General features: G+C 48.2%; 1 protein-coding gene across 2 annotated transcripts in view; it reads right to left on the bottom strand.

Annotated features, from left to right (window-relative positions):
• Nucleotides 1-14,207, bottom strand: part of PODXL (podocalyxin like) — a 46,688-nt gene that overhangs the window by 13,047 nt on the left and 19,434 nt on the right. For both annotated transcript variants that reach the window (XM_087766964.1, XM_087766965.1), the window contains exons 2-4: nucleotides 3,697-4,560; nucleotides 1,312-1,466; nucleotides 443-508 (exon numbers count right to left, since the gene is read on the bottom strand). In XM_087766964.1, coding sequence (XP_087623090.1) covers nucleotides 443-508; nucleotides 1,312-1,466; nucleotides 3,697-4,560 — 1,085 coding nt within the window. The remainder of the gene's footprint in view (nucleotides 1-442; nucleotides 509-1,311; nucleotides 1,467-3,696; nucleotides 4,561-14,207) is intronic.

The following is a 14,207-nucleotide window of genomic DNA, read 5'->3' as shown; positions in this document are numbered from 1 at the left end:
CAACTGTGAGGTGGCAAGATCTCACCAAGTACACAGCAACTGTGGAGGAACTCCACATTTTTTTGCTTGGGTTTTGGGATGAACTTCTGGCCCCTCTGCAAAAGCAAAAAGCTCTCCTGTTAGCCTTTGCAGAGGGAAAGTTTCACCCTCTAAAATTTCCCATTGCTCTTTTTCTGAGATCTGGGCAGGCTCAGCTGGTCCTTTTACTTGAAGAAGACCACACGGGCCTCTTCTCCTCCTGCCATATCCCCCACTGGGTCATACTGCTGAGTATGGGTTTGCATTTACCATTTTACACGCCAAAAGTGGTTGCATCTTATTTTGATGAAATTACTTTCATGTCTGTAGGCTCACATGCTCAGAGTACCACTGGTTAAAAGCTGCTCTCCAACAGTAACACAGCTGCTAATCCTACACAGAAGTCCAGAAGGGTGGTACTTACACAGGTTTTAGCTTCTTTCAGATGCATGATGGGCCAATCACTTTGCTCCTCCTCTTTACAGATGATCTGGAAAGACAGAAGAAAAGCAGCTCTCAAATCGTTGACATAGGTTGGAAGGACAGTTGGTCACCGATATAACAGACTGCCCCAAGCCAGGAGACATCCCAAGCAAAGCTCTGGTCCATTTTATGGAATTGAGACAGGCCTGGGAGCCCTTCACTCAACTCTTTCTATGTGGAAAGGGTTTTCACAGATAACTGACACAGTTGTCTGCAGGATGTTTGCTAATGCACTTCCCAAACCAAGCTTAGGATTTGCAGTGTGGGGTAAGGCAGGAATTGGCTTGGGCAGTAGGAAGATCCATGCCAGTGCGCTGTGATGCAGTCCTGCCCTACAAAAGACAAGCATCTAGAAACAGGATCCCCTTCCCTCCTTCCCAGCACTTTAGTTATCCTGGCTTCTGTTTTGAGACGCCCCTATGCTCCCAAACCATTTTCTGCTAATATCATCCATGAACGGTTGACGCTGAATTGTGGTCTTTGCCCTCTCATCATGTCCAAATCCACCCCAAGGCAGCTTCTCCTCTCCATAATGTTTCCCTCTCTCTCCCCAAATTTCATGTGTTCCTTGTTCAGCACCCAGACCATAATCCCCTTCACCTGCATCCTCCATGTCTCTTCAATGGAAAGCTACAGGAGAAAGGGGTTTAATCTAGAATGATTTTGCTGCCTCATGTTTTCCTAAGGCAGATCTCTCTGACACAGATGTGCGCAGCAAGAAGGGCTGCAGGCTTTACATGTACGTGGGATGCCAGCTAAATATTAATAGACACCACTACGAAATGCCCACCTTCCCGTAGGTGTCATTACCTGATTTTGGAAAGAATCGTTAGGGTGCTGGTGGCCAGGACTGCTGCTCGCCGTCTTGTTCCCCAGGGCTGGGGCTGATGGCTGTGCACTGGCAGGGCTCTGGTCAGCACTTGTAGGTGTGGTTGACACAGATCCAAGGTCATGGCTTCTCTGGTCTGGGTCCCCAACATACAGCAAAAAACAAGCAGACAGACACTGATACAGTATAGAGGATACAGCTGACACAGGTCTGTTCATCAGCAGTTGAAAATAAGTTTTCAGCTCTAGCCCTGCCTTGAAGCTGACTGTGTCAAAGCTTGGAGAGGTTTTGGGTTTCTTCTTTCTTTTTTTTTTTTTTTTTTTTAATTAACTGTGATATGAAAAAAAAAAAATTGCAAATTGTATTTTCTGCTGCTGAAACCCATCAGACTGTTCTGGAGAGATGAACCCAAAGGCTATCATAGCTGTGCATTGGTATCTGGGTAATCACTTAAAAAAGGCATATTGTTGGGTAAATGGGGTGGCCCTCATCATTACACTTTATCTGGGGTGTTGTCCATGGAGGTTTTTACAACAGAGGCAGCCTATCTGAGCGGGCTACCCAGGATATCCCAGTGAACGGAGTTCATTGTACAGTCCCACTGGCGACTGCAGCCGCTTCCGTTAGGAGGGGATGAAATGCCATAACCTCTGTTGGCTGTGTCTCCATCAGCTATGGAAGAAGCCCAGCATGACGTGCTTAGAAGTAGTGCCTGGCACTATGAGAGCAGCCTGGGGTGTCCTGCCTTGCCTGCTACTCCAGAAGGGCACATACTCCACGTCTACCAGCCCCATGCAGGTGTCTCAGATACCCGAGATCATCTCAGATGCCTTTATCAAGGTCTGCAGCATCTTACAGTTTCTTGTGCAGTGGGAGCAGTGCAAGGAGCATAGTAGCCTCCTGCCTCCCCAAAACCTTTTGAAGAAATGGATCTCCATCCCTGGGTTCCTAATTGATCCTTAAATGGTGACAAAGAGAACTAAAACACCACATCCTGTTCACAGCCTGTTTGCTTTTGGGATTCCTGCCTCTTGAACAGAAAAGATGAGGGATATGTCTATCCCAGATGCATTCTGAAGGCTCCAGGAGAGAATTAATTTCAAAGCCATCTGTTTCTCTTGCATTCTCTCACCTCTTTATTAGATGTAAAGGTTTTTTAGACCTCTTCATGCTCAAAGCTTGAGGTCAAATTTGAATTAACATAATTTCATATATCATCCTTTAATGGAGAACAGTCCTGTGGAGCAGGAGGGGAAAGAAACATCCTTCATGAAGACACCCATTTCACCTCCTACAGCCTGCTAACATGCTCAAAACATGACTTGGATGAAGCTAGTGAAGATGGTCTTGCATTAAGACCGTGGACCATTTAGTGATGCTGACAGCAAGGAGGAGCTGGAAGGCTGAGGGGGAAGGAGATGTTTTTTTGAGTGGCTTCTGTATTGCAGGTAGCTGGAAATTGGGTCAAGAACAACCTTCTCCAGAGGAAGACAATGAAGGGCTTCATTGTCATCACAGCTTTTATTCAGAGCCAGATGTGAGCTGAACCCACAATCCCACCCAAGTCTGGAAGGTTCCCTGGAGCCCTTACAGTCCCACCGTGTGATTGCTTCCCTGTAAATGCTACCAGACAAAATGCCAAAGGGGACCCTACACTGTGCCTGACCGGGACACTTACTTATGAACTAACATGGCTCTGTAAAGCTCCAGAGGTCTAGAGAAAACATATTAATGCTGTTCAGCAAGATCCTAGACACCACATGGACACTCACGATGCTGCTTAGACAGAAGTCAGCAGCCAACCCCCCCCCTGCAGCAATGATGAATATCCTACCTAACTCCTTAGACTCTTTAGAGGTTGTAGACTCAGAGTTTAGCCACAAAATCTCCTTAGTCATCTAAAGTTTATTTTCTATGCATGCCCAAACAGCCTTCACTAAGCTGTCAGCCATACTAGGGATCTTCTACAGTCAGCATTCGGGGTGCTGTCAATCTCTCTCACCAACTCTACAATGTCAGTCTCCACCTCCAAAATCATCGCTGCTGGCTGCCTTTTGCAGGCACTGAAGATCGAGTCATTGCAGTTGATGTTGTTTCAGGCACAGTTTGGTCCATCGGAAGGCCAATGTCTACGCTTTGCCCGTTGACTCATGCCTTGAATTTCACTAACTACATTGACTTGATCTCCACCAATGACAACAGGGACCTAAACACCCAGTTGTCACGGAGACAGCTATGCTGGAAAGTCCTAAAAGGACACGAGGTGATGACACCCCATAATGACAGGAGGTGTTTAGGGTAGCCAAAGGAAAAGACCACAAAAGGGCCTCCTAACCCAAGAAATCAAGGTTCTCATCTTCTGGTACCTGCTCCAGGAGTCGGCGTGGTGGCTGCCTCTGAGCCCTTCTTGGTGCTGCCAGGATGCTCCTCACCCACAGCTTTACTAGTGGTGAGGGAGATGGATACACCAGAAGGGGTAACAAAAGCGTCAATGCTTCCAGGTGTGGAAGAGGTCAGTCCCTGGACTGGAGAACTGGGAGAAGAGTGAAGCTGCTTGGTGACAGATGTGGGAGAAGAGACACCATAGTTCTTGTGCCCAGGGGTACAGCTGCTCGTTGAGACGCCCATGCTTGCAGCAGTGCTGGTCAACTGGTCCGAAGGCTGCCCTCTCTGAGTTTCCACACTGCGAGAGGATGTGACAGCAGTCCCTGAGCCTCCTGGGGTGGTTGGATGGCTGCTTGCATGAGTGGCAGCTACCAAGCTTCCCAAGCTGGCTAGAGAGCTGGTCTTCTGCTGGGCCGTGCTCGAGGTTGCAGCAGGGGTGGCTGTTGAGGCTCTGGAGCTGGTTGAAGAGCTGACCTGCTGAGACAGGTGGGGCAATGTCATAGAGGTGGGTGATGGGTTTCCCAGCTTGCTTGTAGGGGTGCTCCCTTGAACTGTGGTAGGTGACATCGCAGAGATGGATGCTGAGTTTCCCAGGTTGCTTGTAGGGGTGGTCCCTTGAGCAGCGCTGGGTGATGTCACAGGGGTAGGCGATGTGCTTCCCAGCTTGTTTATAGGGGTGCTCCCTTGAACTGTGGTAGATGACATTGCAGAGGTGGATGCTGGGTTTCCTGGATTGCTTTCGGAGGTGGTCGCTTTTATCTTGCCGGTGTGTGTAGTCGTGATGGTCTGCCCATTTTCTCCTGGGCTTGCAGGAGTTGTCTTTGTAGCATCCTGAGAGCTGACACCTAGGGAAAAGTAAAAACGCCAAGATAAACTTTGAACTAAGGAAACTACCCTTGGTTTCCACCCAGAACAGGTATTTGTAGAAATAAATGCTGACCAGAAACCATGAGTCATTCACTCAGGGCTTGCCTCATACCAAACTCATACCAAATGCCACATTCTGGTATCACTGTCAGGCAAAAAGCAGAGCAGAGGAGGAGGAGGAGGAAGAGAATTCAAACACAGGACTTCAAAGGTATTGGAGGGCAAGACCTGCTGGTTCCCAGAAGGCAGGTTTCCCTCAGATGGAATGTGCACCAACTCCCATGCAGAGCACTGCAAGTCATTCCCAAAATAAAGTAACATCCAGCCCTTGTAAGGGAGCAGTCAAGGGATGTGCGGAATGCTGTTTGTCCAGCCCCGTTATGAGGGTCTCTCACATCCCTGAAACGGTGAGGAGCCTCAGATAAATAAGGTGACACTTCTGACCATTCTGAAAGTTAGGTGCTGGAGCATGTCCAAAGAGAGGCAACGAAGTTGGTGAAGGGTCTAGGGCACAAGTCTTATGAGAAGTGGCTGAGGGAACTCGGGTTGTTTAGTCTGGAGAAGAGGAGGCTGCAGGGAGACCTTATTGCTCTCTACAACTGCCTGAAAGGAGGTTGTAGCCAGGTGGGGTTCGGTCTCTTTTCCCAAGTAACAAGCGATAGGACGAGATGAAACGGACTCAAGCTGCGCCAGGGGAGGTTTAGGTTGGATATTAGGTAAAACTGCTTCACCTAAAGGGTAGTCAGGCATTGGAACAGGCTGCCCAGGGCAGTGGTTGAGTCTCCATCCCTGGAGGTATTTAAAAGACGGGTAGACATGGTGCTCAAGGACATGGTTTAGTGGTGGGCTTGGCAGTGCTGAGTTAACAGTTGGACTCGATGATCTTAAGGGTCTTTTCCAACCTTAACGATTCTATGATTCTATGATTCTATATTCTTTTTTTCAAAGCTCAAGCTTTGTTTCTTTCATTGCTCATATTTCAACTTAGGGTTTTTTTTCCCTCCTGAACTCAGATAATTACTATAAAACCACCATAAAATAAGCACTCTCACTTAAATCCGCAGAGTCAAACTGTTGAGGGTGGTGAGACACTGGAGCAGGTTGCCCAGAGAAGTTGTGGATGCCCCATCCCTGGAAGTGTTCAAGGTCAGGCTGGAGGTGGCTTTGAGCAACGTGGTCTAGTGGAAGGTGTCACTGCCCATGGCAGGGGGATTGGAACAGAGGATCTTCAAAGGTCCCTTCCAACCCAAACCATTCTCTGATTCTATGAAAATTTGTACACACTGAAATTCCCAGCTGGGTGAACTGTAGAAACAATATTTATTCTACTTGCTTTGAAAGAACGGGTCAACACTGGACAGAGTTTGCCAGTAAATACAAACAGCATTTACATGGAGCTGCATTATTTTAATTTTAAGGATGTTCAGTTCAGCTGCCCATTGCAAATATTATCACCAATCTACAATCACATACTTGTTTAGCTGATTATTTTACTATTCTGAAAAGCCTGAGAAAGTCACATAAAAATGTTTGAAGTCAGTGTTCACTTTCAAAGGAAAACCTTAAAAAAAAATCAAAGGATGCATTTAGGAAAAGGAGACGCAAGCCAGGAAAATGAAGGGCTCCCTCTGCACGTACCACGCAAATCCTTAACGCCACCACCTGAACCATGAAATTCCCATGTGTTTTTCCACAACCTTTATCCTGCATTTGTACATCACACAGAAATGCCACTTTTATCACGACTTATTTGTTTTTGAGGAGATCCATGAAGTATTTCACTGAGAGCTGACATTACCTAAGTGGGAAAAAAGCTCGATCTCCAAGCAAAGAGGATTGTCCATTGCTCAGTTATCTCACATTATCATACATAAAGAGATCTGCAGTTGGTTTCTGAAGAATACTTTAAATTTTCAAATTATGAAGCTGTTTCTCAGTGAGGGATGCAGCTGAAGGACAGCTTGCCTGGCAAAAGATTGCAACATCCTGCAATGCTAAAATGTGGCATATTCGCTACTAGACTGGATATAAAAATTTGGGTCCATTTTTCTGTTTGTCATCACTGCAGGAGCACCGTCAATTGCCACGGAGATAATTTCCCCCCATTGCATGTGGTGACCACCAGCTCTGGGTTCTTGCCCAAATTCACCCCAGGCAAGGTTCGACCAGTTTTTCACCTTTCAGGAACCGCAGGCTGCACTGAGCCACTTCATCTGTGGATCTGTCTGGAGTCAATACAACAACCTGATTTTGGAATGGGGAGTTCTTCTATTTGATGACTCTGCAGAAGAGGGCTAATTTTTTGCCCCATGAGGCACTTGTATATTATTTCCAACCCTCCAAAACAGGAGTCACACATCCAAGGTTTGATCTTTAGCCATACCCTAATGCTGCTCTCCAGAGATCTGCTTCACTCCTCCATGCTGGCACACTGGCAAAGTATTTTCTCTTAGAGAGCCTGTTTATTAGCACTGGTTGTCCTTCAAAGATCTGATGAAAACTTGAGCTTCTGAGATTCATACCGCTGGGGAAATCTAACCCCACCACATCAGGACACCAGGGGGGTGTGGAGGTATGTTTGAGACAGGACCTGGGGAGTGGGATTTGGGATGGGGAGGCTGCAACACTACATTTGCGGGAAAAGAGCTTTTGTGGAGACAAGTCGTATTTCCTATAGACTGACCACTGTCTGCAGGAGAAGAAGAGATAAGGAAGCAAAACACAGGCATGGGCACCTAGCAGATGAAACCCAGGTGCAAAAGATAGCAGGGAGTTTTCATCCAGTTAGCCACGAAATGGTTCTATCCCATAAATAGGGCTCTAAAGGTTTGACAGGGGTTTTGACAACAAGGGAGGTTAAAAAAAAATCCTCTCAAGGTAGAAACAATACACAAGAGACACAAATAAAGAAAGGGTCAGAAGGAAGGTGGAGGAAATCCCCCACTGCTCTCGCTTCCTTTTCATGCCCTGGCCCCATCCCAGAGAGGCAGGAAGCAAACATGCACCGAAGGAGAGGTAGAAAAGACAATTCAATTCAACTCGGTCCAAAAGAGAAAGGGGCAGGCCCATGCTTTGGCTCTGGGCCAGCGCCGGTGGCCAGCTGGGACCCCGCGAGCCAAGAAACTGGCATCCCTGCCCCAGTGCTTCCCCATCCCACCCTGGGAGCTGCAGCTACATTTTTACCACTTTTAGCAAAAATTGGGAGAAAAAGCCCGAAGCAAGGGGTTGCTCTGCTGATGGAGAATGCTGGTGTGATCCTCCAGGCTTGCCCTGGCTGGGGTGGTAGTAGGGCCTCTTTCAACAGACACAGGGTGACACAGTCCAAAAAAGCAACTGGGAGAAGAACCAAGACTCAAGGTGATGCCCACAAAGCTTACTAGTATTTTATCTTTCCACATCTCTGCAGCCACTCTTAGCGCTCCTCTCCTGCGAAGGTCAAGAGATGTTAAAAGATCAGTTTATTCTTCCTCATTAAGCCTGGACCAGTGATTTAAGTAGGCTCAAAGCAACTTGAGGAGCCAGCACACTCCTGCTTGGAAGCAGTGAGCCACCATGCAGGGGGATGGATGCATTCAACAGATGCTGACCATGTGGGCAGGTAGGACATTATCCATCCTACCACATGGGCCAGGCTGAGGTCAGGTGATGCTAAGTGCCACAGAGGTAGAAATCACTCTCCTTTGTGGGTAATGACCTTCATCCCTTTGGCAAATGGCAACACAAATGATGTATGAGCCAGAAAGTACTTCACCACGCTGTTCCCTCCCTACAAACCAGCTCCTGCTGTATCGGGCTGGATGGGACCACTGGGAAGCCCTTTGCAAAAGATCTCCCATCCTAAACTTGGTCTGAAAGTGACGTTTCTTTAACAGCCTCCACCCCAGCTCAGCTAGGCTGCTACCAAATTTTCTCATTCCCCCTTTCTTCTCCCACAGCTTGCTCGTCTCAAAGCAGACTATTTTGAAGAATTACTGTTGCTGGCTGAAATGCAATGGCTGTGGCGAGGAGCAGCCACGGAGATGGCCACGGGAAGAGGAAATCCAGACAGGGTGCAAACTTGACACTCTTCAAGACAACGTGCACCACCATGGCTGGACCCACAACATACCGGCAGAGAGCAGCCATGGCTACGGCTGGGTGAGATCCTCCTTCCACGGAGGATCGGCACCCTATCGATCCCCAACCTTGTCCCACAGATTTTTGGGCACCCATCTGTCAGTGGAATTTACCTTCCCTCTCCAGTCGCATTAAATTAAGCTGATTTCTCACCGCTGTTGCACAAGGAGCCAGATGCTGCTGCGGTCGCGGGGCTGCACACCTTTTTGCAGTTTTATTGCTCTGGGCTTAATATTAGTCATTTGGCCAGGGTCTCTGTCTCACTGCAGCATTGGGAAAAAATGTATTTTATTCAGACTGGGGAAAAACAAATTGCATTTTTTTGGTGTCTTGCAGGTTCACCACCCGCAGAATATGCAAACTCATTGCTCTCATTTTCATAAGCCTAGCCAATACTTAATTCCAAAGCATAAACAAATACAGAACAAGCAGTGAGAGCACTGCAAGCCCCGGAGTCACAGCTTTCCTTCCACATGTGCTATATCTCTCTCAAACGCCAGATAACTATTTTTTTTATCTCTTCCTCCCTAACTGGCCACCCGTGCCAAATCTTGGCGGCAGACCTGGGGGTAATAACTGGTAATGAGCCCCTGTTTGCCTGGGCTGGTAGCCAGTATTGTCTGATGACTGTCCCCCACAGAAGAAATGAAAAAAATCTTGTTGAAGGAGGAGAAAACCCCTGTAACCACAGACTGGCAGTAATAACAGCCAGACAGGACAGGATTATGTTTGGTGCCCCTTTAGTATGAAAATTACTCACAAAAGATACAGTACGTCCATTTGCAGGAAACAAATGGTCCTTTCATACTGTAAGCCCCAGAGAGAAAAGGATTTAATGCATGCTATGAGAGAGAAGGAAGATGGAGGAGAGGTCCTCTAAGCTATCACTCTCCTTACCAGGAGGAAATCCTTTCCAAAAGAAAGTTCATTTGAATTTCAGCCAGAGTCCCTCACCCTGTTTTCCAGAAGGCAGAAGAAACTACCTGCTCCTGACTTTCCTGGCTGCATTTTGGCAGGGCAAGGCCACTTATTTGATTTCACTTTTTGACCGTCGTCAATTCCTCATTTTAAGGAAAATTAGAACAATATAGCAGCTACTGGTGTATTTTGACAGCACTGGTTGCAGTGAGTCTAATGCTTTGGTCTGCACCTCTCCTCTCACACGCATCCCTTCGAAAACCCCAAACCCTTGCACTTCTGTGCTGGGTGCGGGGTAGAGCCGCAGGAGGAGAGTGCAAACCCTCCATGCACGCATCCGTGCGCACGGCAGCCAAACAGCCTGGAGGAAATGAGTCTGCTGCAAAAACATGATTTAATTTCCGGATATGCGTATCCTATGACCGTGCCTGCGATACGGTGTCTCCGCGATGGGGACAACCCCGGAGGGGAGAGAACTTTCCCTTATTGCTAGCTATCAAGATGGGTTTGGTCGGCCCCCAGTGAGCAATATTTGGGAGGCTGGAGGTGCCACTGTCGGTCCCTGCTGCTGTGGGCACTCCTGGACAGGGCTGGTGTGGGAGCGCTCTGGTCAGGAGCTGTCAGGGTGTGAAAAGCCACCCAAAATGGAAAAGGAAAGGCATACTGGCTTGTGCCAATGCAGCTCCTTGCAATATCAGTGGAGGGCCACAATATTCAGCCGCTGTTCACCACCACTAACCATGCCATGAAGTGATGCTCTAGTTGTAACCTCGTTGCAGTAGATGTGTGGTATTTTCCAGGCTGGGGAAGACGCTTGGGGGGAGTAGCTTGTTTGGAAAGGTCATGGCTTGGAGCACAAAAAGAGAAGCAACCGGCACAAAATACAAAGCGAAAGGACATGTCCTGTCCCTGCTACCATCAGCCCACCCGAAGCCATCACCTCTCCATGCAGCTCCTCTGATTAATTCCCTGCCCAACAGCTTCCCACTTCCTATTTTGGTAAAGCCCCCCCCCCCCCCCCCTTGTTGAAACAGCTCAGATTGGCTGAAAATCTATTAATAGTGAGAAAAGGAAACGCAAAAGAATAACTTAGGAAATGGTGGGTGACACACCCCACGCCGGCGGGCTGAGCCCAGCTTGGAGCCTTACGCCAGCCAGCTCCTGCTCCTCCCAAGGCGGGATGAGAAAGCTAAGGAGCCCGAGCAACCCAGGGAAGGGGAAGGGATGTGAGCCAGGCCTGAGGAAGTTCATATTTGTCTCCTCTTTTTTGCAGCCTTTCCTGATTAAACAGGGGCAATGGGTTGAGTTTATCAAAGGGAAAGCGGGGGCTGAGGCTCCAAGGGTGGTCTTTGCTAGGGGTAAGCACGTGCCAAAGCAAGTGAAGAGGCTCCTGGTCTTTTCTTTGCATCGCAAGAGGCTCCTGGGCAAAAGGAGGGTTTTATCCACCCGCTGCAATGCAGCCGTGTCTGAGCTGGAGCAGAGACCAGTTGTTGCAGAGGACAGGAAATTTGTCACCTCCTTTTAAAACTGTGAGAGCGATTGGCAGAATATCACAGAACGGCATTATTTATCCTGGAATTAAGCTTGGCTACCAGCGCAAATGGTTACCTCACAGGGTTTTTAAATTTTGCCTGTGTAGAGGCTTTCTCCCTTCCATCTGCTTAGGGAAAGATGGGCTCCAAACAGCACCATCCTCCCTAGCTAGCTGCTGAGATTTCGGTGAGGGATGTGGGATGAAGATGTCGTTAGCATGCATGCCACCCTTCGCCTTTGCAAAGAGGCACTCTCCACATCAGAAGATATGCTTCCAAACTGGGATCACCCAACGCCTTTGCTGCCAGTCTCACCATCAACATTATGAAATGGTTTCACCCAGGCCAAAGACCAACTTGCTTTCCCGGGTGGGAAGATGGGGAAAGGTCCAACAGCCACTGCCAGAGCTTTTTCAGGCTCTAATCCATCAGTCCAATTATCCAGTGCAGGGATGTCTGTCCTCTGGAAAACCCTGCCAGAATAAAAACTGCTGCAGAGCAGTCTTCATAGAATTGCTCTGCAAAATATTAAAGATGAGACCTAATGGCTGGATCTAATTAGTGCCACAGTATCACTCGGGAAGGAAACAAGTATGTCTGGACTCTGACTTAAAGCCACGGGCTTGTTGTTAGCAGGGAACCTCCTTTACCTCACTGTGAAAAGGCTCTATTGAAAAGACCTTCAGATTGGTGCTGTTTAGATCTTGTATGCAAGTGAAAGCGAAATCAAGGCGATAATACTGACAAGTGTCATCTTCTTTGCTGTCAAATGAAATGAACCTGCAGCCGCAGCCTCTGTCCTGAAGGACTTACCCAATAAGCCCTTACTGGCTGGACATGGAGGGGAAAAACAGATGTGCTTCAAGCCCTGAGGGGTTTTGCTCCATCTCCAGATGGAGAGGAGCATCCAGGGCTTCCTCCTGAATGGCTGCACTGCCATCCTGGACATAAGCCTTGGGTGGAGATTTGGGGCACGTCCCCGCAGCACCTGAGGACTCATCAGTCTGCAGGATTTTGCAGTCACTCACATCCCTACAGTAGCCAAAAGCCTCTCTGCTTTAATTTGGACCTGGGAAAATTTTAAGTTGTCCCTGTTTTACCCAGTGGAAGTAACCCTGAAGCTCAGAGAGCAGGACTTGAACCAAACCACATGCAAGCTTCGGGCTCTCCGTCCCTCCTGTTAGATCTGCCTCGCTTTATTTTATTCACATGGGAGCCTTTAAACTTCCTTGGTTTCGACCAAGAAACCCATCTGCAGCCTGAGATGCCTTTCCTGCCAGGACTGCAACACACATCCCCAAAATCCAGGTTCTGATGAACTGGCATTTTCTGAGGAGAAACCTGCTTCATTAACAAATTCCCCATCAGCTCTTTCTGCAAGTGTTTGAGCCAGCTCAGCTCGTCTGCTGTTTCATTTGGAAGTGTGACAATATTAAAAGTAATCATCCCAAGGCATGTCTCCCCACTTGGACACACTCCTCTTCCCCTGCAGCCCTGACACATCTCCTCCTCGCTCCCTTGGTCCCTCTAAACACCACATTTGGAGAGGCAGAAATGGGTTCTAATTAATGACCAGACAGTGGGTTTGAGGGGGCAGAAGTATCTCAGCACTCCTCACTCCCATCTTCTCAAAAACATTGTCATTGACTTGTCTTCCATGCCATGCTTGGACCTCTCCTGAATTTCTCCTTGAACTGGCTATTGTCAGAAAATTGTGATCAGAGGCATCTTTCACCCAAATGGACCCAACTGGTCCATCCCAGGCAATGCTCCATCCCATGGCCAGCTCCAGCCAGAGGCGAGGGATTCCAGTGGTGGGAGGAAGCACCAGTCCAGCCTCTCATGGATAAACACAGGACACCCTATTTAGGATTGTGTCTCCACGACTCTTCCCGTTGAAAGTTGGTAGCTATCTAAGAAGTGAAGGGAAGGACAAAAAAAATAATCAAAAGCAGACAGGAAGACCAATGTGGAAAACTAAGGCTCTGAAATCCTTCACACGAGGTTGTCAAGGAGGCAAACAAACACAGACACATATGCACACCTCTGTCCACACCACCCCCAGACATTTTTCATCACTGAGCCTGGAAACATCCTCTTTCCACTGGGGGCTGATGGGATTTATAAGGGACCCGGCTCCAGCCCTGCACCTTTCCCAGGCTGCAAAATGAACCGGGGACTCTTTGCAGCCCGAACAGAAACGCCCCATCGTGCAGGAAATGGTAGCAGAGCTGCTGGAGCGGAAACGTGCGGAGCATGAGCCAAAAAAGCCGCACGTCCCAACCCAACCGGACCTTCCAAAGCACAGAGCATAGCCACGCTCCTGCCCTTCTCCTGCCTCCTTTGTGCCGTTAGCGTGGAGTTATCCTCTGATGACCTTGTTGCTTCAAAGCAAGATTTGTGGCAGTACAGCCTACTCCCGTATCAAGCAAACATCAATCTCCCATTGACTGAAGGACATGATGTCTGGTACGTTTAGTACTGAGACCCCTCTATTTCGGCAAAATTCACCCTGGGACTTTGGAAGAAACTCAAGGTTTACACTGAGTAATGGGCCACAAAAGTCACTCTGCAGTAAGGTAAAGCCCAGCTACCTTTGGCCCTAAACAGCGGCTGTGAATCAAAATGACACTGAAAATCACAGGAATGCCATAATACCACACGACTTTGTTATACACTGAACATTTGGCATTCTTCTTGTATAACTTTGATGTTGTAAGTCTTTAAGATACTCTTTCAGGCTTTTGTCTGTGAACATGAGTGCTAAAAAAGCCTGTTTTTTTAAAAAAGTAAATAGATTAAAAGCCTAGATTTGTCTGAACTTGGAGAGGAATCCCAGGTCCACAGGGAGGACCGAGACACTAAGACTACCAGATTGGCAATGCCACCTTGACTCCATGAGGGGACTGCCCAGCTTCACCACCTCTCTTCAGTGAGGGTTGAAGGCTGGCCCATGAATTGACTTCAGCAGCAAGGTGGTGGGAAGGAGACCTTCAGGGAAGCCAACGTTACGAGCTGCTTGGCCAAAGCCACCGGTTTGGTCTTGAGGGCTGAACTGT

Source organism: Nipponia nippon, unplaced genomic scaffold (genome assembly GCF_047370975.1).
Source record: "Nipponia nippon isolate SJK-2023a ecotype South Korea unplaced genomic scaffold, ASM4737097v1 scaffold_3, whole genome shotgun sequence".
In the NCBI taxonomy this organism is placed as follows: domain Eukaryota; kingdom Metazoa; phylum Chordata; class Aves; order Pelecaniformes; family Threskiornithidae; genus Nipponia; species Nipponia nippon.
The sequence above is the reverse complement of the archived record's forward strand: the minus strand, read 5'-3'. Positions and strand labels throughout refer to the sequence as shown.